This window comes from Paralichthys olivaceus, chromosome 12, assembly GCF_024713975.1.
Source record: "Paralichthys olivaceus isolate ysfri-2021 chromosome 12, ASM2471397v2, whole genome shotgun sequence".
In the NCBI taxonomy this organism is placed as follows: Eukaryota; Metazoa; Chordata; class Actinopteri; order Pleuronectiformes; family Paralichthyidae; genus Paralichthys; species Paralichthys olivaceus.
Window position 1 is genome coordinate 14,989,120 of NC_091104.1, and position 23,184 is coordinate 15,012,303.

At 41.3% G+C, this 23,184-nt stretch overlaps 5 protein-coding genes across 8 annotated transcripts; 2 read left to right on the forward strand and 3 right to left on the reverse strand.

The window, feature by feature from the left end:
• Positions 1-2: 2 nt before the first annotated feature.
• LOC109627934 (ankyrin repeat and SOCS box protein 2) lies at positions 3-7,538 on the reverse strand. Of its 3 annotated transcripts, none has more exons than XM_020084764.2 (9): positions 7,288-7,538; positions 4,984-5,193; positions 2,719-2,888; positions 2,056-2,211; positions 1,720-1,965; positions 1,461-1,632; positions 706-1,309; positions 459-612; positions 3-325 (listed from the first exon to the last, which is right to left on the reverse strand). In XM_020084764.2, the coding sequence occupies exons 2-9, from the start codon at positions 5,103-5,105 to the stop codon at positions 195-197; spliced, it is 1,755 nt and encodes a 584-aa protein (XP_019940323.2). In that variant the 5' UTR covers positions 5,106-5,193; positions 7,288-7,538; the 3' UTR covers positions 3-194. The 3 variants fall into 3 exon arrangements, with proteins under 3 accessions (XP_019940323.2, XP_069392420.1, XP_019940320.2); XM_069536319.1 differs by lacking the exon at positions 7,288-7,538 and adding an exon at positions 5,909-6,062; XM_020084761.2 differs by lacking the exons at positions 4,984-5,193; positions 7,288-7,538 and adding an exon at positions 3,072-4,957.
• A 177-nt stretch (positions 7,539-7,715) lies between these two features.
• On the forward strand, positions 7,716-10,706 carry ccdc197 (coiled-coil domain containing 197). Its single transcript, XM_020084767.2, has 9 exons — positions 7,716-7,856; positions 7,952-7,997; positions 8,545-8,721; positions 8,854-9,011; positions 9,088-9,170; positions 9,602-9,774; positions 9,856-9,966; positions 10,062-10,178; positions 10,257-10,706. The coding sequence occupies exons 1-9, from the start codon at positions 7,747-7,749 to the stop codon at positions 10,440-10,442; spliced, it is 1,161 nt and encodes a 386-aa protein (XP_019940326.1). The 5' UTR covers positions 7,716-7,746; the 3' UTR covers positions 10,443-10,706.
• A 1,350-nt stretch (positions 10,707-12,056) lies between these two features.
• On the forward strand, positions 12,057-14,175 carry LOC109627941 (ubiquitin thioesterase OTUB2). The gene is made up of 5 exons (XM_020084773.2): positions 12,057-12,345; positions 12,424-12,542; positions 12,646-12,730; positions 13,489-13,680; positions 13,774-14,175. Exons 1-5 carry the CDS (start codon positions 12,265-12,267, stop codon positions 13,978-13,980), a joined length of 684 nt encoding a protein of 227 aa, XP_019940332.1. The 5' UTR covers positions 12,057-12,264; the 3' UTR covers positions 13,981-14,175.
• ddx24 (DEAD (Asp-Glu-Ala-Asp) box helicase 24) lies at positions 14,056-20,171 on the reverse strand. Its single transcript, XM_020084760.2, has 9 exons — positions 20,013-20,171; positions 18,925-19,802; positions 18,399-18,842; positions 18,157-18,310; positions 16,600-17,115; positions 15,739-15,814; positions 14,819-15,007; positions 14,601-14,730; positions 14,056-14,511 (listed from the first exon to the last, which is right to left on the reverse strand). Exons 2-9 carry the CDS (start codon positions 19,796-19,798, stop codon positions 14,213-14,215), a joined length of 2,682 nt encoding a protein of 893 aa, XP_019940319.2. The 5' UTR covers positions 19,799-19,802; positions 20,013-20,171; the 3' UTR covers positions 14,056-14,212.
• Positions 20,172-20,748: 577 nt separating this feature from the next.
• Positions 20,749-22,929, reverse strand: serpina10b (serpin peptidase inhibitor, clade A (alpha-1 antiproteinase, antitrypsin), member 10b). 2 transcript variants are annotated; one of them, XM_020084765.2, is made up of 5 exons: positions 22,841-22,929; positions 22,028-22,664; positions 21,677-21,950; positions 21,130-21,277; positions 20,749-21,040 (listed from the first exon to the last, which is right to left on the reverse strand). In XM_020084765.2, the coding sequence occupies exons 1-5, from the start codon at positions 22,841-22,843 to the stop codon at positions 20,849-20,851; spliced, it is 1,254 nt and encodes a 417-aa protein (XP_019940324.2). In that variant the 5' UTR covers positions 22,844-22,929; the 3' UTR covers positions 20,749-20,848. The 2 variants fall into 2 exon arrangements, with proteins under 2 accessions (XP_019940324.2, XP_069392422.1); XM_069536321.1 differs by lacking the exon at positions 22,841-22,929.
• Between the last annotated feature and the right edge of the window lie 255 nt (positions 22,930-23,184).

The following is a 23,184-nucleotide window of genomic DNA, read 5'->3' on the forward strand; positions in this document are numbered from 1 at the left end:
CATTTTTACCTTTCACTGAAGAAAAAAATTCTTTATTGTCACACTACATGTGCTATAAATAGATATTTTATACAATTACTTTGAGAGGACCATGTACAGATTCAAGACATCAGACACAACTAAAAAAAGAACCACACAAAGATAAATATAGCCACATCTCTGATGCATATGTTGCTTGAAATTCACCTTTAAAGTCAGTCAGCCAGACTCAGGTATCGGATCATTCTGTCTGGCAGAGGTAAACTTGTGAGAGACTTCAGCCTGTCTCTCCCCATTTGGGTCCGAATCTTTAATCTGCAGAGGTGCGTCAGCAGACGAGGCGACACTGCAGACAAAAAGAAAGGATGAAGATGACTGCCACCTGCATATTTGAATGCCACACGTGCTGTGTGAAGAACACAGTGATGTTTGCATAAGGAAAAAAGGAAGTGAATGATACAATTTTAGCTGATACTCACATGACTTCCTCTTCACAGCGAGCCATTCTTCTCGGCTGTCCAGTAGTTCAGTGAGCCTGCTGCACAGCTGAACATGACCAACATGCTCCAGGAGCAGATCTATGATGGGTCCTGCCCATTTACACATAGCTGGTGTTGAGATCCACTCACAGAACTGAGGCAGAAAGTGAGAAAAGCTGTTAAATCACTATAAGAACATACAAGTTTCAGTTATCGTGAGCTGCATGACACTGCTTAGTTTTCACACCTGTCTTGCTCTTTCTGTTCTCTCACAGCAATTTAAAGGAGGCATACTGTCGTTGTGTAAAACATATCCATTGCTGCCAACAGTTCTTAACTGGGATTCTCCAGTAGCTGGGTGAGGGGCACTGCCGTATGTGCAGGTAAAACAAGAGTGGGCCTCGCAGCCATTGTCCAAGAGGCATTTGAGTAGAGGCAGATTGTTCATGCAGAGAGCGATAACAGCAGGGAAGGTGGTAGCATAAGACGGGAGCCTGGCGTTGATGTTGGCCCCTCTGTCCAGCAGCAAAGACACGGTGCTGACACAGCCCTGACGGACGGCCATCAGCAGAGGACTCACTGGGTCAAGGCTCACGCTGGCGCCTGCGTTCAGCAGCACCTCTGCTGTCTTGCTGCTGCCGTTGGCAACAGCGAAGTACAGGGCTGTTGCACGTCCATCAGCATACTGGGTGGAGTGACTGGGGGCCAGTGTGGCATTTACATCCGCACCTGTCTTCAGAAGCACAGCTGCCACTGTGTGTCTGTTGTGCTCGGCTGCTAGGTGGAGGGGACTGATGCAACTGTGCCGCAGCCTGGCACGACTTGTCACTGACACGAGCAGGGACACAATCCTGAGCACAAAAGTGAAATGTTAATAAAGTTACTTAAATACTTAATAACTCTTAATTCAACACCCTTTAAAATAATGTAGCATAAAACAAACCTTGTAGCTTCTATGCAAATGCTACCCTTAGACTTATATTTTCTTTAAATTCAACTTACTCATGGTGTCCATACTGAGCAGCTATATGCAGAGGCAGCAGTCCAGAGTTAGTGGGTTTGTTGGCATCTGCGTTTTTAGACAAGAGCACTGCTACTATTTCCTTGTGTCCATTTTTACTGGCTTCGTGCAGGGCTGTGACGCCATCACAAGTCTGGATGTTCACATCTGCACCTAGAGAAAAGCATTCATCCTTTTTACAACCTTTAAATGGGGAACAGGGATGTGAAAAGAGTCGGATCATTTCTGTGGGAGAAAAACCTTTTCCAATCAGGTGACACAGTGCCCTCATCTGTCCTCGCTGAGCTGCTACAGTGAGAGGTGTGATGCTATAGGTATTAGGAGGATTGATTGCAGCCCCAGCTCTTATTAGTATCTCACAGATCTCTGTGCTGTTCCTGGATACAGCCTCGTGGAGGGCGGTCCAGCCCTGACCACACCGCTGGTTCACTGTGGCCCCATAAGTCAGAATGAGGCTCACCATGTCCACGTTGCCCAATTCACAGGCTACAGAGACAAACAAAACACAGGGTCATTTCTACCTAACTTTTTTCCCCTTCTAAATAGTCCTGTGTACAATTAGTTTCACAGCTGTACCTTTGTACAAAGGGGTCTCTTTGTTCTTGCTGCTGATGTCGGGGTCAGCGCCAGCCTCTAGAAGGCACCGCACACATGACAAATGTTCACAAGACACAGCGAGCAGCAGGGCCGTCTGCTCTTGTAAGGTACGTTTGTCTACTGAGCCTGGATGAACTGGAACATAAAGAAAATACAGTACACATTACACAAAGCAGTTCAGCAACTTACGTATATGAACTTTGAGAAAGTGCAAACAAACTTCCTACATTGTAACAAATCAGCGGTGGATCCAGGGGGGGCACTGGCCCCAGCTAATATCTGAGTGGTCCTTGAAGTGCCCCTGTCTTGTCAGTAGTCTTATTTATAATAAATTAGTCACTTACAAACAATAAAAAAGTGACAATACATTAAGGATTTTAAGCTTTTTTGATAATAATGTGCTGAACAAGGAACAATTTTCAAAATATGTTCAATGATTTGTGGATTTGCTCAAAGCTATACAGCTATCAGTAAACAAGGAATGAGTTCAATGTGCATCTACTGAATCAGGAATTGTACATGGATGTTGGACATGTAACGGGCCCCTCTGTGTAAATTGCCTTTTTAGGGCCCCTGATTTAGAAAAAATCCTATATCTGCTTCAAATTATGACCAAATGCCATGATGCTTTCAGTGTCCTACCCCTCAGTAGGGTCTTCAGACACCCAGCCTGTCCACAGTAGGCAGCATCATGCAGAGGTATCCACCCATCTTTGTTCTCCTTCAGCAGGCTGTGAGGGGCGGATGACGCCAGGTCAGTGACGGCCTCCACGTCCCCTCTCCTGATGGCACAGACCACCGGGTCAACATCCCTTGAAAGAAGAGATGGATAAATGAAAACAATTCAATGCAACTGAGTGTATTTGAAGACGGACATAGACAAAATGTGAGGGAATTATTAGAATAATCAGGATTATTCGCACGGGCGCGTAAACACACACACAGACAGACACACACAGACACACACACACACACAAACAAAGGAAGAGACTCACTCCGGCTCTGACAACGCGTGGCTCTGACTGTCTCCTCTCCATCCGTCTGCTCGGACACGCGGCCGCACATTATTACATTTCCCTCCAGCGTTACGGAACTGATTTAAGTATTCAGAATAGCAGAATTTCGTCATTGCGGTGTCGGTGTTTCCCGCACAGCGCGGCGGTAGAGCAGCGTGCGGCGGAGCGCTGTGCGCTGCGCGGGGCTCAGCTGTGCGCCCTCAGATTATTTTGGGACCGTTCCTGTCAGTGACGGCTGTATCCTTATATGTCATGAGACTCGGATATGCAGAGATAAGGCGAACAGCACTAAACAGCCCTGGAGATATGGGCAGAGTCGAGATGTCTGTCTTAATTGACTGGTTTCCAAATGAGACAACCAGGCATTAAAGTGCACTAATCCTACAGGGGATTTGGAAGAATAAGCACAATAGGACAGAACAACAAAACACAAGGTCTATAATGGCTGCTAGAGGTCACTTGAACGCATCACAGGGACTGTTTTTTGAATCTCTTACAAGAAACCTACCTTAGCTCCAAGAAGCCATGCAGGGCCGTAACCAGGGTTTTGTACTGAGGTTAAATTCCCCCACTGCCCACCCTCATTGTCTTGATTAGCCATCAAAAATGTTATTATAACTTATTGACGACTCATTTTTTAATTTTCTTATATATGTGTAGTAGCTTATATAATTTAGTGACGATCTAAAGGTGATTGAAATTACCCCCCCAGGTAAATGTTTTTTTCCCTGATTATATTTGATAGAAGGCTCTGTCTGTTTCCATATACATATCTAATGTTGAGCACGAAGGAGCCTTAATTCTGACACACAATTTCAGGTATAGATAAATAAAACAAAGTTAGAACATTTGATATACTGCTGAACCTATCTCAACTAGAAGCTGCTGCCATGACTGCAATATCTGGTTCTTGTTTCATGTTTAACATTGGAGAAGATAAAATCTTTTTATATCTCTATATCCATCACCAAAAAGCAATGTGATCAACTGATTTCTTTAGTGGGCCTTCAAAATAAATCCTTCACAGTGTTATCAGTGCACCACAAAAACTGATTTGGCTGCATTCTGTCTGGCAAACCGACCAACACAAAGATTCCTGTCTCTTTAAGGCAAAGAGGCAGATCACCAGACACTGGTTAGTGCCGGCGAAGTCACATGGGCACAATGACACAATTATCCATGTCCAAGACCTCCAGGCATGCAGAGCTCAAAAGCTTCATTTATCTAAAATTATTAGATGTCAACCAATCAATGCTGCTCGGTAACTTTCTCAGTTGATCACATTCAGTGAACTGCAGTTTCTCCTCAAGATTATAGCAGCATGTATTTGTTTCAGTGGCACCTCCTACAGGAATAGACAGTAGAAGCCACTGCAGGCAACGAGTGTTAGGGCCCGGATATGTGTGTTCATATTTGTAAAGCTATGGAAATCGTACCACAACTTGTCCCATAATTGTCAACATAAATTAAACAATAACAATAGAATTTGTCACATCTGACCTGTAGTTTATGTGAAGCAGGGCCTAACATTTTTCAGGGAGATGAACATTAAATGAACTGTTTGAAGAAATAGTCACTAATACTGAGTTTACTGAACAACACAAGTTTCCAACCAAACATTATTTTTGGCTTTCTTTTGTCAGGTAATATGGCAATCCCTCCTAATTATATTTTGGAACCATGTAAAAACAAGAAATGAATACATTTATACATATATTTAGCCAATAGCATCATATCAATACACAAATCTAAAATGTAATGGAAATTCTTAAGATAAATGTATTCAGTATTTTTTCTATTAAAATGCATTTGCACAAGAAAATCTAATGGGCATGTTCAAAGCAGCCTACAAGATACCATGTACTGCAGTTCAACTGTTCCTTTTCCTCACCTGAGAAAGTTCCCTGATGTGTTGTCTGCAGTGTAGAGACTGAAGGAGCAGAGAGCCAGTCGGTCTCTCATATCATTGTTTAGTCTCTGGTACAGAGATGTGGATCTGCTGAGTGCAATCATCACAGGAGAAGATCTGCTGTCCAGTCTCAGGAGCCCAACATCCAACGGTGAGCTGCAGTGCAGGGATGAGGCTGGTGATCCAGAAGTACTAGAAGAACCAAAAAACCAAAGTTAGAACAACAATAGCTGCAAATGTAAAAACAGGTTAAGTTTAGCTTTGTAAAGCCCTCACACAAAAGATAATAAATCAACATAAGCAGCTTAATACACACATGCTGTGTGGAGTCATACTCTATGAATTCAAGAACAAGCCAATTTGAAAGAGCTAAAACCTGCACCAGCACACATCAGAGAGCAGCAGCTCAAACCAGAGCACAGATGCCTTTTAAGGGCATGTTCAACTGTGTTTGATATTGCTGCTCCAAAAGCAACACTGATGTGAAGTTGTGTGTCGTGTTACAGTGAGTTATAAATGACATCAGAGTAACACAGCTACAGTTACATTTTTTACACTTTTAATAGTTACACTATTTGCTCAACCATAAAACTAAAGTTAATGGACAACTACATTTACACACACACACACACACACACACACACACACACACACACACACACACACACACACACACACACACACACACACACACACACACACACACACACACACACAGCAAGAGATAACATTGCCTAATCCTAACCTTTAATGGTTTACATTATGTGAACTCAATTTTGACAAGTCCCAGTGACTGTATAAACAAATTTAGGTCTCCATGACATTAGTTAATACCTAGACCTCACACTCTCTCACACACACATACACGCTGCTGTTTCAATAACAGTCTTTAAAGCTTCAGACTCACCATGTGACAGTGGTTCTGCTTCTTTACAGATGTTGTTGATCCACCTTTATGACAGCATCAGCTCTTACTATGACATGAAGAAGTGTGACAATGTGCCTTAAGAGCGAGACAGCTGATTTTTGTTTATGTTTCACAATCACTTAGGAAATGTTTGAGAAAAATGCTTCCTCCATTTAAAGGTGCAGTGTGTAGAATTTTGTGATATCTAGTGTTGAAATTGCATGTTGCAGCTGAACACCTGTGGTCGCCTTTAATTGTCCTAAAAACTCAAAAGGTGTTTAGTTTGTCCAGTCTGGACTAATGTAAAAAACATGGCGGCCCCTGTAGAGAGGGTCCCCTCGATGTAAATATAAAGTATGTGAATGTAAAGGGCCTTTTCTGGGGTAAAGAAAACTACAATTTATACAATTTAGATGAAACAAATGAGTGAAAACATCATGAGGATTATTCTAAATTAAATTTAAATAGTTCCCTTTCACCTAAATCTTACACACTGGACCTTTAAGAACGAGTCCTTCTGCATTTCTTCATACAGGTGGAGGAACTAGACCCTGAGGTTGTTTCTACATTTCGGTGGACTGTCACATTTTACACAAGACAGACAAGACGTCATGAAAGATGACAAGTAATGCAATGCAAAAATGTCAGCAAGCATTGTCAAGGTGCTGGGATGAGCAATTTTTATGACAGAAACTTGTTGTAATTAATACTGTTAAAGTTGGTTCTGTACCATGGAACTGCATCATTAAGTCCTGTCAGTCATTTTGGCTTTGCAACTACAAAAGCTACATGCAGTGCAACCCTTATTAAAATTGTTAATTAAACCTGTTGTACCCTGCTAAGTCGTGTCAAAAATATCTGCAGTGAAAAACGGTTCATTAATTCACCCATTCTTTCATTACCTCTGCTGTTTTCGGATTGCTGGGGGGCAGGAGCCAATCCCACCTTACTTTGTGAGAGAGGGCATATCACTGATATATAGAGAAAAACAATCATTCACACAAACGTTCACACCAATGGTCAATGTCAACTTAACCCCAATCTGTATGTCTTTGGACTGTGGGAGGAAGCCAGACTTCCTTGTTTGACAGTCACTATGTAGACTGATGCATGTGCAGAAAAAAGTCTCGAACCTCTCTGTGCTTACATCATCTCTGCATGCACGTGCAAGGTTTTATGACCTCACAACTAGAGGGGAAACCATTCTTTGTTCAATATGGAACTTACACAAGTGTGATGTGCAAACCTGAAACTTCCAGAGCAAGAAATTTGAATTTGAAACAGTGTCCAATTAAGCTAACAAAAGATCAACATTATATTCATACATTTCATTCAGTTTTGACAAGGTAATATTTTGTTGTTGATTTTTTTTAAATTACCTTAATATAATGAAAAACGCTGTATCATCATTGAAGCCTCAGATTGTGGTTGAACAAAGTCTGCATCAGCTGGGATGCTCCACATATTTGGTTCTTTATATTTTTAATTCCACTCCTCAAAGTGAAATGAATTATGGGACTGTGTCCTCGGGGACTCTGCCTGGTTCACGGGGATCAGGACGGAGTGAGAGCTCCTCGACCTCCTCACCATCTCATTTTCATGCCGCTCATTCATTCGGTCTAACGCAGGACCGCCACCCCGGTAGTTGCCATGACAACGGCAGAAAACGATCCCGGCGCATTCTCAGTTGTCTCCGCGTTGGTTACCAGGCAACCGGCACACAAGTCCAGGAAAACATCCGGGGAAAAGAGCGTCGATCCTCGAGGACGTGGACAAACTGCAGGACCTGTTTCCTCATCAGGATTCCTGGACAGTAAATTCACTAAAACAAAAGAAACATGGCGGCCTCTTCACTTCCTTTCTTAGATAAAAGAGATCCTCGTCTGAAACTCAAGGTGGAAAACAGAATACGAAACGTGTTTGTAACTCAGTCGGACGACACCACCAGGTAGGGCCGCTCTTTTGTTACTGAGCATGTTTCTCTCTGTTTAAAACACCTTCATACGTTCTGACATTGTTACTGACTGACAACTGTCCCCTCAGACATGTGGAGGAGAGAGATGTCAATCACATCCCTGTTGTTACGGAGGTAAGACTGATGTGATCAAGATAAAGTTGGTAATTGTCAACCTGCACGTTCACACAAAATACAGGAAGTCAAGGTGTGTTTGATGAATCCAAGATAAATTTAGATCACTGTACACAATAATAATATATAAAAATAAACTTTATATATAGCCCTTATTCATAAATACAAAATACGAAACACAGAGTGCTTTACATAAGAGCAATAAAACCATTTTCAATAAAACAAAATAGGCAAATAACATTTTATGTTAATAGCAGGTAAATATCAAATCGGTCAAGTAAACCAAAATATTTAAAATTTAGCAGCAAATGAGATAAAACTCAACAAACATTAGGTTAAAGAATAGTTATTTAGTTATTATAGTTATTTAATTGTTCTATATATTTGTTTCTTATGTGATTTATTCACTTAAACCTGCTTTTTTTAATTGTCATTTCTGTAATTCTATTTTTCGTCCTGGTTTAAAAGTTTCAATGTAAATTGTGTTTTCTTGCTCATTTTACCACATTGGAAGAGTTTCAGTGTTGTGGTTGTGTATTATTCTTAGACTCCCAGCAGAGTCCTTGAGGCCGGAGTGAACACTTTGCAAAAGACGGTGGTTCTGAAGAAACAGACTGAGTTAGATGAGGTGAACAAGCTGCTCGCACTCAAACGGCAAGAGTTTAAGAGCAGCGTTGAGGCTTTGGCACTGAGGAAGTCTGAACTGGACATAAAATACCAGGAGGTGAGCTGAAACCTTAATGTGTGCTCCTCAACCTACTTCAGTTCAGAGGAAATATCACTCTTTGATTCTACCAGACAGTAAAATAACACTGATCCGATACTGATGCCCTCTGGGATTTGTATTTCCACACAGACTAAAGAAAGAGCGATGAAATTTGAGAGGTTTGTGGCTGAAAATGAAGTGAAGCGATGCAGATCGCTGAAGAAGTATGAAGCTGCACGGGAGCAGAACATTTTGAAGCAGAGAGAGATAGAAGATCTGATGAAACAGCTGAAACAACTTCGCACCAGGTAAAAACTTAAAACCAAGAGTTGATGTGGGGATATTGCTCATTATTTTAACCTCCTACCATATCTCAATTCACAGACAGCAAGTTTTAAAAGAGAGAATGACAAAATACAAAATCTATGAGGACTACTTGATGAAAACAATAGAATATCTTCCCAGCAGTAAGTTTAAGACTGACTCTTATTGCCCTTGATGTGTGATATAAATATACAAAATAATATAAAGATGGACGACGCCTCTCCACTTCCTCCCACCATCCAGAAATGAAGCCAACATATCCAACATATGAACGTCACCATCTTACCAAGGACCTGCTGATACACTGGCTTGACCAATCATCACTTTCAGCTGTCAATCATGACATTTCCCCCTTTTTATGGCATCAAGTAACTAATTAAAACATATAGTTGCAATGAAGTTTATAGAAACTACATTGCAACCAGCCACCAGGTGGCAATCAAGATGCTTTGACTTCACGTTTGAGGAGCAGTCATGTCGTCCATCTTTTTGTACATTCTATAAATTGAATGCTTATATAAACGTGTTCATTTAATCCCGATGAGTTAATTACATTGTGTGAATACTTTTCCAGCTTACCTCGATAATGGGTCTGAATCTTTGGTTATGCCCATTATTCAACGTCACGAGACTCTGTCCATCACCAACCAGCAGCTGCTGCATCGTCTGGAGCGGCTGGAGGAGGAAGTGGAGGAGGGCCAGCGACGACTGCAATCCATGGAGCAGAAGCACGGAATAAAGAAACTGGTCAGACAAACACATTAAGATTTACAGTGCAGCATTTCTTTGATTCACGATGCTTGAACAATATTTTCGTGGCTGTTGCAGATGGCCAACAAAGAACTGTCAGAACTCCAGAGTGAGTTAGAAATGCTTAAAGAGAAGAACGAGCAGGCAGAGGTGAACCTGCTGATGGTACAAGGCCTGTCCAGAGAAAAGGTACGCCCTACGGATTATGAGCTGAGATCACCCTCAGGTAATTTACCAACAGCAGTTTCAGATAGAAACATTGATAAATGTTCATTATCTCTCAGGTTGAGGAAGTGGGAAGCTTACTTATGGTCATCCACAACCTTGCAGAGCAATGTTATCTACCCACATATGGACCGCTGGAGAACATGAACGACCTGACAAAGATGGACATGGTGAAGGTAATGTCCTCAGGTTTACATTTTGATTGCCCACTGGTTATTCACCTGACTTTTGAGAAACAAAGATTTTGTTTTCAGGAGTACATTCTGGACAGGGCAGACACGGAGAAGAGAGCGAGGCGACTGATGGAATCTGGGTCTGCGATGACGAGCAGGACGGCTTTGACAGACAAAAGAGAGAGGGCTTCAATGAAAAGCATCAGCAGTAGAACACAAATCAAAAGTTCAAGTAAAGCCAGTAGAAAGAGCGAAACAATATGTTGATGCAGAATCTTGACATCTTAGCATGGTGGTACTGCCAACAGCAATTTGCTGAGTGTCCATTTTTGACATTGTGAGATGCAGGGAAAGTTCTGGAAATATATATGTTTTCAACATTTAGGAGTGATTTGAAGAGTGACTCTAAAGGTTTAATGTTAGAAAAACTTGATATTTTGAGAAGGTGATCAAATGTATCATAACTTCGTAAATAAGTATTACTGCTGCATTTCAAAAATAAAGTAGGTACAATGAAATGACATTGTGGTTGAAATTAAATGACATCACATTTTGAACTATATAGAGTAAGGATTCTTTGTGATATTCTATATTTTTATTTATTAAATAGAGGAAAAATACAGTGTAGCAGAAAGATTCTGATGTTATAACTTTCCAATAGTGTGCTCCATGTTGTCAAACACTGCTGTACATATAAGTTCTGGAACAGCTTTGTAGTGCAGACCATCAATTATGTTGCAATGCTGTTTCTCCAACACACTAAAAGTAACATAGCATGTTAAACTACACTTATAATACGTTTCTTTCGTGTGTAATTTCCATTCCTAAAGATTATATAGTAATCTGGGTTGCCCGGTTATGGTTCAACATTCCAGAAAAGATTTTGTTTGGTGTGTATCTCCTGTCAGTAGCTTTTTTGGTCTGTTTTAAGTGTATCTCTAGTTTAAGGTTACAACCCCTCTCATAGGCCTTCAGAAAAGCCATTCATTAAGGAGAAAAGTTAAAAGTAACTCCTTAAATTTACTCAGAAAAGTTTTGGTAATTTACTTCAGCATTTCCATTCTATGCCTCTTTGTAATTTTACTTCACTACAATAACATGACTGCTGCAGTTACTTTGGATATGAAGATTTGACATGCAAAACATATGATCAGCAATTATTAGGTTATTCAAAATTAACCTCATCTCAATAAGATACATGAAAATGGTCATATATCAATACAGCACAGGTAAATTGTATGACACATAAAAATAAAAAAAAGATATGCAATTATCTGAATATTTTATGTATAGATTTAAATACTTCTAATTTTACTTACGGATGTGAATACTGTTAATGACTCGCATGCCTATAGACTTAAATTGAAACAGTGATGAAGGCTAATGCAGGGTACATTCCTATATTTAAGGCTAACTTTGTAAAGAGGTCAATTAAAGACACTGTTAATGTCGATTTCACAGCTTGTACTTTTGCGCTCAAATTTATAAAAGATTATTATTTGTTACATTTTCTACATTGTAAAAACAATATTTGTTGTAATTTTTCCACTACAGTATTAGAACAAAGTTACATTTTGTTATATATTTTCTATATTTGCCTGTTAAGAATGTTGCATTGTTACATTCTTGTATATTTTTCCTACATTATAAAAAAAAGTCCTTAACGGTTACATTTTGTAACATTTTTGTACATTATATATACAATGTTTATCCATTGTTGCATTGATTTGCACATAATAAAAACAATGCTCCTCCGTATTAAACATCTTCTGCATTATAAAACCAGAGTTTAGTTCCTGTGTGGTGTTTCACCAACATTGGTCTGAACAGGGCGTTAAATAAATTTGGTACTGTCGCTTTAACAAGAGCACGTGGTACATGCAAACATCCGGTTTTTCAGAAAATGGAAATAAAACTGTAACAACGTGTTGACACATTCTCTGACGGGCGGAGGATTGACAAACTGTTTTCTGTCGCTGTCTCCCTGTCGTTGAAATGTGAAGGTACGCGTTCCTTGCTCGTATAGACAGGGTGTGCTTTGTGTCTCCCTGCTGGGTCCAGGCTGTCAGCTCACTGGGTTTTACGGCAGATGGAGGCTGGAAGTCTCGTCTCGCACAGAGAGGACATCTCCTCACTGTTCCCACAGCAAACACCCGGGGCCAAGTATAAAGTAGGTGGGCTGTTGTACTGCAGTGGTCGCGTATATACGCATGTATCTATACTAACCACTGTCACTGTCCTTTGTCAGGATCTGAGCAGCCAGTTCTCCTCTGTGAGGAAAGTGCGTGGTGATGGAAACTGTTTCTACAGAGCCTTCTGCTTCTCTCACATGGAGTCCGTCCTACATAACACTAGAGCTTTGCAGAGGTCAGTAATCATCACTACTGACATTGCCACAAACTACCAAACATATACTGGTGTTGGTGAAATACTGCATTATAGATGTGAGTGATAATGGTTTCAATTTCAGCTTCAAGGACAAAATAATCCAAAGCAGTGAAGTGTTGTCCTCTGCAGGATTTGATGAGAGCCGCTTCAAACAACACCTGGACACGGTAAATAACTCGATTAAAACCATGAAGTTATCAAGTAGTTCAGTTACAATTTTCTAATAAGACACTGACATATCCATTAACATAAATGACAATTGAGATACTATTTGCTTTGTGGCCTCAGAACGTCATTATTCCATTTTGGGCCCTAAAGGCAGTACAGTCAATAACCATGACTTGACTGACATGACACATTTATAGTTGTGTGTTCCTGAACACTTGAACATCAAGTACAAACATGTTGTAGTTACTTAGGTAAGTGTTTTTGACTGGTTTCCGATTCTTACATCAGTCAGCTGCAAAGAACAATGTTTCCCTGTACTTTATTTGGAGGATCTAACTAATATGAATGTACTTCAACATCTTTAAATTCCATTTTCAGTCAGTTCCCCTACTCCATGCAGATCTTTTGAATAAACCATCTCTACAGAAGTCTAACATAGCACCATTTAATAAAAACTGCCCAAGCAGTAGGAAATCTGTGTGTCTATATTAACCAGTTCAGGGCAACAAACTGGAAAGAATGGGAGAAAATGTTTAAGCCCCACTGCTCAGTAGTGACTCAAAACGGATTGGATTTACATTTTGAAATCCTTCAGTTTTGAATCAACTGACATAACCGGCATGAGTTGCACCTTACTGTTAATAGTATTAAAAGTCTGCGTCTTAACTTAGAACTGTTATTCCATCTTCTTTTGTGGTATTGGGAACATTATTTTTTTGGTAAAACTCATTACCTGATTGTTTCTGTTCTCTTGAAGGTTGTCAATGTGGTGGAGCAGTGCCAGGCTGACGAGCAGGAAGACGCTTTGCTGAGGCTCTTCAATGAGCAGATCACCTCGGATGGCGTGGTGCAGTATCTCAGGCTGCTCACTTCGGCACACCTGCAGAGCCACGCAGACTTCTTCTGCAACTTTGTGGAGGCGCCCAATCTACACGCATACTGTCGTCAGGTTAGTAAAGTGTTGCTGCCATCTAGTGAGAAAAACAAGATAATCTGTTGCAGTTAGAGCAGGTTTACTGGCGTCTTTGTTCCCTTCACGCAGGAAGTGGAGGTGATGGCCATGGAGTGTGATCACGTGGACATTCTGGCTCTCTCTGAGGCTCTGGACATTTGCACACATATCGTCTCTATGGAGGGTGATGAACAGCAGTTGGCTCACCACATGATTCCAGAGGGTGCTGAACCTTCCCTGCACCTCCTCTACCAAACGTCTCACTACAACATTCTCTACCCACAACCTCAGCAATGACCAGCGATACGTCACACCCCTGCACAACTCAGGAACCTTGACTTTGGTTGAATACATCCCAGCAGCGCTTTGAGACACTTGTGAAAACAGATTTTTATAAACTCTTGCAGCGTACAGAGATTCAACAACATCTGGAAATACAATTATTGCACATTGTGCATGTTAAAAATTACATTTATCTATTTAACATTTTAACTGTGTCAAAGATGGATTTTTTTTAAATACACATTTCTTATAACATATCACTGCTGCTGCTGCTTTTCTTTTCTTTCTTCTGCTTCTTTTTCCCTCGCTGTGGTGGACCACGTTTCTTTAACTCGTCTTCCTTCTGCTGTAGCGACACCTTGGTCAGGGCACTTTCCATTCCGGCACGAGGCAGGTGAGGCAGGGCGAGTTTTCCCATCTGAGTCGGGTACTTGGTTTTTACCAGGTTCTTGAACACAGGCTGGGAGCTCAAATGCTTCAAATGCTTTTTCATGCCCTTGACCATCTTCTGCTGCTCTCTGTCAGTGTCCTCACCCTTTGATCTGCCTGTAACAAATGTGGCACCTTCAGCGGTTTGCATTTGAACACTTTTCAAAAGACATAACTTGTCACAGATATGGTTTTGTTGGTCTTACCGAGTAAAAGATCATCATCCAAGTCCACCTCCAGGGCCTCGGCTGCTTGTTTGAACCAGGAGTTGTGCTGCTTCTCTCTGCTGTTGTGAAACTCAATCTTCTCGATGTTTCTGGCCAAGTTTACTCTTTCCTGTGGTGGGACACACTCAACCGTTAACAATCAGAAATAATTGCTTTAACGTGACATATGTACAGGACCTAATACCAGTGGAGCTCACCTTGATTGCTTCCATGCATTTGATCTCTATGGGGAACATTGGAAGGTCCTCGTCCTTCCCTAGAGTATTATAAATCTTTCTGAAGTTCAACATGTCATCTGGGCCTATTAGCAGCAAACTGAGACCCTCTTTAGTGGCTCTCGCTGTTCTGCCACTCCGATGGACGTAAGTCTCAGATGTCCTGGGAACCTGAAGTAGGAGGGCATCCAAATTACTTGAACAGATAGCCAGTATAAGAAGAAGTATTCTTAAAAACAAAACTAGAATTACCGCACTGCGGGTGTATGCCTCCGCAAACCAGTGCAGTTTCCATGACCATATTTCTACATTTTTCGTATATGGTCACTGTGACTTTTGACCACTGAAATGTCATCACTTTATCTGAAAATTGTAGCCCAAGTGACAACTGATCAAAAGTTGAAGAAATTCCCTCAAGCACTCTTGAGATATCACATTCAAGAGGCCAAAAACATGTTATTTGAGAAATCTATTCAGGTCATACTTGAGTCCAAGTGAATGTTTGTGCCACATGTAATGAAATTCCTTTAGGGCATTTCTGATATATTGAGTTCAAAACAACACATGGTCAAGTGGCCTTGACCTTAGACCACCAAAATCTAATCAGTTCATCTTTGAGTCCTTAGTACTTGTACGGAATTTCCCTCAGGGCATTCTTGAGCTATCATGTTCATGGGATGGACGTATGTACAGACATTCCGAAACATTTTTAAATACAAATCTCACCATGCACAATAATGTTTTTTCATTCTTAGATCTCAAGACTAAGAAGAGTAAATGAAACATTAGTTAAAACGAGAATTATTCTATCACTCAGGGTTGTATAGTGATTCGTGTTCCAGTTAGTTGAATGCAGGAAGTCCAAATTCAACAATTTGGACATCTGAATAAAAGGAACGTACCTGGTAGTGAATCACATGTTGGACATTGGGAATATCCAGTCCTCTTGCAGCTACATCAGTGGTCAGCAGAACACAACTGTGAATCAAGTCACATCCGTTCAGTAAAGCAGGAGATTTATGGTGGAACTCAATGTTGGAGATAGAAAATTATTGTTTGTTTTTTTGGGGGGGGGGGTCTGGTTTTTGGCTACCTTGGAGATGTAATTATTTACTATGACTCACTGCTACTGCATATTACAAACATTAGAGGTACATGTAAAATGATATTGAATTCGATTTAACTAGGTGGAGTTAAAGTTAACGTAACTATTTTTAATACAACTTTAACAAGGTAAGTGTATTTTGAGTGTTCTTGTCAAGATACACAGCACATGTACAGACATGACTGACAGTCAATGTGTGCTCTAGTAGTTCCTCCCTCCTCCACCAGAAGGAGTGAATAAAATCCCTGTATGAAGCGACCTGTTCTCTGAATCCAACCTATGTTAGAAAATAAATATCTTGAAACTTCAGAATTCTTGTTGTGATTACAGCATGTTAAAGAAATGGGAAAAAAATGTTTGGTTTGATTTCTTCCTTGGCTTATGCCGCACCCCTCCACAAAATCCCATGCAAAGCAGTTCAGTAGTTTTTGAGTTATCTAGCTGACAGCAATTACAACATAACCTCCAAGGTGGAGGTAAATATGCATTATGATGCAACTCACTCATGTAACCCAAAACTCAGAAGCAGTTTAAACCCTTAAGCGTCAGTTTGCAGTAGCAACAAGTTTGAATATTTCACCATAGACACAATTACTGGATCAACTCAACCAGAAGCAAACAAGTTCAGACTGCTAGTGCAGGTGTGAGCAACACTCACCTCTCCCTCTCAGCAAACCTCTCCAGGTTTTTCAGGCGTTGTTTCTGGTGCATGTTGGCGTGTAGAGGCAGTGGATCACAGTCTAAGATCACCAGCAGTGAGTTCAGTCTCTTGATACAGTCTATGCTGTTGGCGAACACCATGGTGCGCCCAGGGAACTGCAGCAAGAAGTAATACAGGTAGAAATCTTTGTCCTCTTTCTGACAGTGGATCCGCGTCTCAGTCAGCGTCTCCACTGTCGCCTCCTTCCTGGTGAGGTCGATGACTTTGGGTTTGGACTTGATCCCTACTTTCTCCATGAGAACTTCCAGTTTGCCCCTCTGGTCCAGATTCTTCTTCTTCTTCTTCTGCAGGATGCGGCTGGGCAGGCTGTGAGCCATGGTCAGTGTGGCAGAGAACACAAACGTTTGCCTCGTGGGGTTGAAGTGCACGGTGTTCAGCATCTCCAGCAGATTCTCCAGCTCTGCAAAGTGGCCTCTTTGCACCATACGATCGGCTTCGTCTATGACCAGGCACCTGCAGAATAACACAACCCCACAACATGCGTCATATCAATACTCACACTTCGGACATCCCTCTCATCTCTCAAGGTGTTTTTTCTGAGATCAGAATAAAACTGTCTATGTCTATTGTTTTCTCCTGAATTGGCAATATTCTTAAATACAGCAAACTGCCAGATACACAGGCGACTCATCACATTTTATTTAGCTGGCGCTTTCATCCAAAGCTACTTACAATAATTGCATTCAACCATGAGGGTACAAACCCAGAACAACAAGGTGCTGCTTATAAGTGCAAATATTTTTTGTCGTCGGAAGAGATGTGTCTTTAGTCTGCAGCGGAAGATGTGTAGACTTTCTGCTGTCCTGATGTCAATGGGGAGCTCGTGCCACCATTTAGTAGCCAGGACAGCAAACAGTCGAGATTTTGTTGAGTGGCTAGCTCAGCCACTGGTAACCAGAGAAGGGAGCGGAGTAGTGTGAGTGAAGGACGGATTCAACCTGACTGGTCAGCATTTTGGCGTTAAAGAAATAAATACAGAGCTGCCATGTTCTACCGGACTAGGCAAAACTCTGGAACACAGTAAAATTTAATAAAGAGAGAGTCACCGCCTGTGGTTTCTGTTTAGCTTTCAGAAAACATCATGCTGCTGCTGCTGTTGGGCTGTAGTTTTAAGATGATTGCACAAGAACCCGCCCTGCAAATATCAATATGAAACAAATATAATTTAAAGACGTGGTATCGGATAGGCACAGAAGATTCACTGATCCCCAACTCAGCATATTTGGCAATCTGAGACGTTTCTGATGCTGGCATCGGTAACGGACATCGCTACATGTTGTGATATGGTGCAATACAAATATGAAGAACGTCTTGATGAAGCCATCATCTCTCTAAAACCAAGTCCAATTTCCCCCAATTCCACCTTTCTTGGACACTTACACCACTCTGTTACTTACAACTGATGTGTTAAAAATAAGACGTCAACTACAGCCAAGAAAACATCTGTCAAAAGGCAACAAATGAAAAAGAAACCAAGGCGTGACTGTGACTCACTTGAGCTGTCTGAGGTTCAGTAGATGAGGGTGTTTCTCCTTGATTAAGTCCCAAAGACGTCCTGGAGTTGCAATAACAATCTCCGGCCGGCGTTTTAACATCCTCCTCTGTTTCTGCTGTGACATTCCTCCCACCACTATCGCCGTCTTGATATCTGCAATCCAGTAACATCTTTAGTTTAGATTCATAGAACTGTTTAAAAGGATGAAGACCCTGATACGATGCTAGGTTAAATAACTCACCAGTGAATTTAGCGACAGCGTCAATGTGGTGTTTGACCTGAACAGCCAGCTCCCTGGTGGGAGTGAGCACCAGTCCAAGCAGAGGCTGATTCTGACCCCTTGCAGGGTTTTCTTCAGCATTTAAGTCAAATTCTGCATCGTTGATCACTTTAACGCATCCAAGGGTTTGATCCTCATCTTCGTCTTCACCACTGTGCTCATCATCATCATCATCATCCTCCTCACCGTCATCTGAGTCACCTTGGTCCTCTTCTTCCACAGCCTCCTCGTTGTCCTCCTCTGTTATGGACTCAGCATCATTTTCTGATGTTAGGCTTGGTAAATACAAACTCTCCACCTGTGTGGCCGGTTCATTGTTGCTGTCAGCAGGTTCATCGGAGCCCTTTCTCCACTCCAGGATGGCGTGGATCATGGGAATACCAAAAGCCAGCGTCTTACCACTTCCTGCAATAACAGTGCTCACATTAACTACAGTGTGTAATAAATTATTTTGGAACAAAAAGCTATGTCGGACACATGATCTTACCCGTCTCCGCTGCCCCCAGTACATCCATACGATCCCTGATGGCTGGAGGTAGTGCCAGGGCTTGAATCGGCGTGGGCGAACCAAATCCAAGGCTGCTCAGCGCCTTCAGCACGGGGGAAGGAACAAACAGATCCTTCCACGCTCCCACATCAGCGTTTTGGTCCTCAGAGCCAGAAAGTGCAACATTTGTCCAGTTCCTACTCTTTTTCGGGGGTTTTGACGCCTTTTCTTGTGAGGGTTTTTCTTCTGCCTGAAGTTCCACATTAGTCAGTTTCTCTATATCTTTATCCTCTTCTATCTGCTGCTTCTGTTTCTTATTCTTCTTTTTATTGATCTTCTTTGCTTGGACATTTTGTTGAGGCTCTTCTTTAGCTGTGTCACCCTCTGCTCCTCCCTCCTGATTTTCGGCCCCATCCTTCTGTGTCTCCTCTGTAGAAATGACATCTTGTGGGACTGATTCCTTTGCAGCTTGTTTCTTATTCTTCTTATTTGGGGCTTTTTTCTTAGGTGGTTCAGTTGTTTCCTCTACCTCTGTGCCCTCCACACCAGGAGTCCCTCCTCCTCCTCCTCCCTGCTCCTCTCCCTCGCTGGCTTTCCTTTTCTTCGCCTTCCTCTTCTTCTTCTTCTCCTCCTTCTTCTTCAGCTCTTTCGCTGCTTTGGCCGCAGCCTTCGCCGCAGCCTTCGCAGGGTCGACCAGACTGTAACTTGTCAGCTCCTCGAAACACACCAGACCCTCCAAGCCCTCCTCGGAGAAGAGGCTGGGGTCGAGCTCCACAGCTTTCCAGCTGCCTTTCACATGGATGCTCCGCTTGTTCTTTTTCTTCAGCCCGGACGACACACCCCTGCTTCTCGGTTTCATCTTATTTGTCTTCATTTTTCTACAAACACATAAAACAACCAAGTTAACTTTGGAAATACTTTGTTTTTGGGACGCACGTGTCTCCTACCAGTCACTGCTCGCTTGCAGTTACCCAGCGACTACGTGCCAGAAGGTTTATCTACAAAATCTCACTCGTAAAGAAACACACATCTCAAAGAACAGGTTATAAACTACACAACAACTCTAAAAACAAACAGTTGACACGTACCTCGACTCTCTGCGCCTCCTCGAAACCTCAGAATAGAAGCAGAGCTGTTTACAACCACGCAGGACACGAGGGCGCAGCCATGACAGAAATGGTCACGTGGTTTGAAAAAACTTTATTTGTCGAACCAACAGGGACAGAGCAGCCTAATGTGCTTCTCACCATCAACAGTGTGGAAGGGCCATAACATATTTTACACATACATATACTCCAGTATATGTATGTGTAAAATATCTTTTAAATATATTCTTTAAATACATTTTCATCAATAGCAATATAACAGAATTCCAAGGGGTTTTAATATATTAAACATATATATCATATATAAATAAGCAATAATATAGTGACATTGCTCACGATAATTAAAGATATTGTCAGATATGAGATTTTTAAACATTTTTGGGTGTATTACCCATAGACTGAATATAGCCAGCCCTAGTGAGCAGTATTTATAATAACAAATTAATTTATTAACCTAATTTAGTAGAATTTCAAATTTACTTCATAAATTGATTACATTGAATTTACTTGAATCAATTTATGAAGTAAATTTGAACTTAAATAAATCCAGTTATTAATGTAGTTACAAATGAAGGCATTAATCGCAACTTAAAACCTCTATAAAAATGACAAAGTAATTTATTGAAATACTGTGGACGTCTCATTTATGTAGAGTGTACTCTTCATATAGTATGAGCAATACACACATGATGCTGATTTAATCCCATAGGAAGACATGTCAATGTAAAGTCTTTATTAATATTGATCACACATATGTTTGGCTTTTACAAACAGACCAAAACAATTTCAAGCCTTAAAGAAGCCTGCATAAAGAACTACTAATTTTGAGTGGGGTCAATCACCCGACCCATGAACAGCAGAGTGTTTGTGTCTTCATGATATATGAAGAAGAAAAACGGCCGGTTGATGGTGAATATCCGGGGTAAGGAATACGGAGTAATGCCGATTGCTGTGGCAGCTGCTGCCGTGGTCCCAGTTTCATCCACTTCAATCACAGCCTTGTGCAGAACCTGCGGTTTTACAGGAGAGACAAAGGTCATCTTCTGCCGTCTGGATTTAGTCAATATGTTGTTACAGCACTGGGACATTGAAAACCAACCTCTGACACTTTGATGCCTCCATCCTTACTCAGCTTCGTCAAATTGGCTGAATTACTGAAGATACTTGGCATGCCCATGTCTGGTAGGAGGTGGTGCAGGGAGTAAGACTGCTCCATCTTGAACCTGGGCATGTTGACTTCCAGTTTGCTGAGAACACAACGTGGTCAAACATGTTGAGTAGATACATTGGTTATTCTAAGTATTACGTATAATGTATCTTCAATTGATTTGCACTCTTGTTGCTAGATTCTTGTCATGGCACCTTTTTAGAGAAGTTGCCACAAAGTCTTACATAATTACAGCTAAACAAATTGGAAAAAGATTTATGAATAAATCAAGCTGAATTAACATTTATATCTATTTAATTAGAAACATTATTTTAATTTAATTTTTTTTTATTTAAAATTTTAACAAACCTATTTTACGTGTACCCAATCGAAGTCATTCTTTAAAGTTGGCCCAACAATTGTCTTTCTTTCAGTACAGAATGTGAATGACAAACAGAACTTAAGCTAATGAAAGCTTGCCCCTCTGGGGCACTCTTACGTTCTTTGCAGTTCTCTGACCCAGGTGAGGAACCTGCTAGCAGTGATTTCATCATCGATTACAGTGTAGTCCATGCCTTTGTTGGGTAGCAGGATGAGCATGGAGACACCTTTCTTGTATGGCAGCTTCAGCACTTTGGCTCCAAGAGGGACATCGTCCATCATGTAGAACTTATCCTCTTGAATCATCATGGGCACTTGCACAACGTTATAGTTATCGATGTAGAAGGGATAACTTTGAGTGAAATTGGGGTTGAACGGCAACTCCCAGGCTCCTGTGAAAGACATTATACTACTTAATTGTAAATATAATCTATAATCAATACAGAGTAGTCAGAGGGATTGATCTTACCCTGGAAGAAGATTGTGTTGATTAACATAAGCTGGGTCTCTGCATCCAGGTTTGATATAATCTCTGTCACCTTGTCCTCAGTCTTTTTCTTGATGTATTCATTGATGAACTTGACACTTCCCTTTGTGTCCGTGAAGTTAACAGTTTTGATGTCAGCATCAAAAAAGCTCTTTATCTGATTTTCAAAATTCTTTGCCACCTCAAACTCCGGATGCACGAAGAGAGCCATGCCTTCGTCCAGTTTCAGCGATCCGCTCTGTGTGATGTTCTCGTGAAGGAGCTGGAAAAGTCTCGGGATGAGTTCTGGCTGGTTGGCCTTCTCCAGCTGCTTCAGGTTGAGACCCTTTAGTAACTCCTCATAGGTGACGCCGTCAGAAGCCAGCAATAGAGCGGTGAAACTGGTTGAAATGCTCAGGGGTGAGAAAAAGATGTTCTTGTCGTGGTAACTGGAAATTTTTCTGTAAAGACTCATGGCAAAGTCCATGTTTTTGAAGGAAAGATCTGAGATGTTGGCACTAGGAAGTTGTGCTTGGTGGAGAGGAATGAGGAAGCACATGTAGGATAGAATAAAAATCCACCCCGTCTTCATTTTGTCTAAAGCCAAAATTCCAAGTCTAGGAAGGTTTGAAGGAACAACCTGAAACACATAGACATGTAGATGTCAAAAATAGCTTAAAAAAGCACATGTGAAACGCTGTTGCTGACTTGGATCCATACAAATGACCACAAAGACCTTTAGAGTAAATGACATTCTAAAATGTAACAGATAGTTGTCACTGAAATTCTCCAAAATGCACCATCTGGCATACATACCATTCAGCTTGGAAATACTGCGTCTGAAAGCTTCATCTATTATTTGGGGAAACAAAGTGCAAGTGTGCTCTGAGTGTTATATATTAACCACAACATACCCGCTGTTGTGTTGAGCCAGATTTAGTCAGAGCTGTTTCTCAAACAGTCACAGCCTCTTTTCCAGATGTGATGTCAATAATTGCACAAAATTGCAGACTCTTCCATCGAGTTCCAAGAATTATAGTAAAAAAGCCTTTTCTCACCGATCCACCCCCTGATCTTGATCCACACTACAAATGAATTGGTTCTATGCCGACCCGCATTCTTCCACCAAGTTTTGTGGTAATCCATCCAGTAGTTTTTAT

Bases quoted from the DNA above. Each gene is read 5' to 3' on its own strand.
- LOC109627934 (XM_020084761.2), bottom strand. From the start codon at position 3,205: ATGACGAAATTCTGCTATTCTGAATACTTAAATCAGTTCCGTAACGCT. The intron at 2,889-3,071 runs GTGAGTCTCTTC...TCTTCTTTCAAG, and splicing joins CACGCGTTGTCAGAGCCGGA to GGATGTTGACCCGGTGGTCT. The intron at 1,966-2,055 runs GTACAGCTGTGA...TTGTCTCTGTAG, and splicing joins AGAGACCCCTTTGTACAAAG to CCTGTGAATTGGGCAACGTG.
- ccdc197 (XM_020084767.2), top strand. From the start codon at position 7,747: ATGGCGGCCTCTTCACTTCCTTTCTTAGATAAAAGAGATCCTCGTCTG. The intron at 9,171-9,601 runs GTAAGTTTAAGA...ATACTTTTCCAG, and splicing joins AATAGAATATCTTCCCAGCA to CTTACCTCGATAATGGGTCT. The intron at 9,967-10,061 runs GTACGCCCTACG...ATTATCTCTCAG, and splicing joins AAGGCCTGTCCAGAGAAAAG to GTTGAGGAAGTGGGAAGCTT.
- LOC109627941 (XM_020084773.2), top strand. From the start codon at position 12,265: ATGGAGGCTGGAAGTCTCGTCTCGCACAGAGAGGACATCTCCTCACTG. The intron at 12,346-12,423 runs GTAGGTGGGCTG...GTCCTTTGTCAG, and splicing joins CACCCGGGGCCAAGTATAAA to GATCTGAGCAGCCAGTTCTC. The intron at 12,543-12,645 runs GTCAGTAATCAT...TTTCAATTTCAG, and splicing joins AACACTAGAGCTTTGCAGAG to CTTCAAGGACAAAATAATCC.
- ddx24 (XM_020084760.2), bottom strand. From the start codon at position 19,798: ATGAAGACAAATAAGATGAAACCGAGAAGCAGGGGTGTGTCGTCCGGG. The intron at 18,311-18,398 runs GTGAGTTATTTA...ACTGGATTGCAG, and splicing joins CGCTGTCGCTAAATTCACTG to ATATCAAGACGGCGATAGTG. The intron at 14,512-14,600 runs GTAAGACCAACA...CATTTGTTACAG, and splicing joins GGATGATGATCTTTTACTCG to GCAGATCAAAGGGTGAGGAC.
- serpina10b (XM_020084765.2), bottom strand. The intron at 21,951-22,027 runs GTAAGATCAATC...TGTCTTTCACAG, and splicing joins CAACACAATCTTCTTCCAGG to GAGCCTGGGAGTTGCCGTTC. The intron at 21,041-21,129 runs GTTGGTTTTCAA...GTAAAACCGCAG, and splicing joins GAGGCATCAAAGTGTCAGAG to GTTCTGCACAAGGCTGTGAT.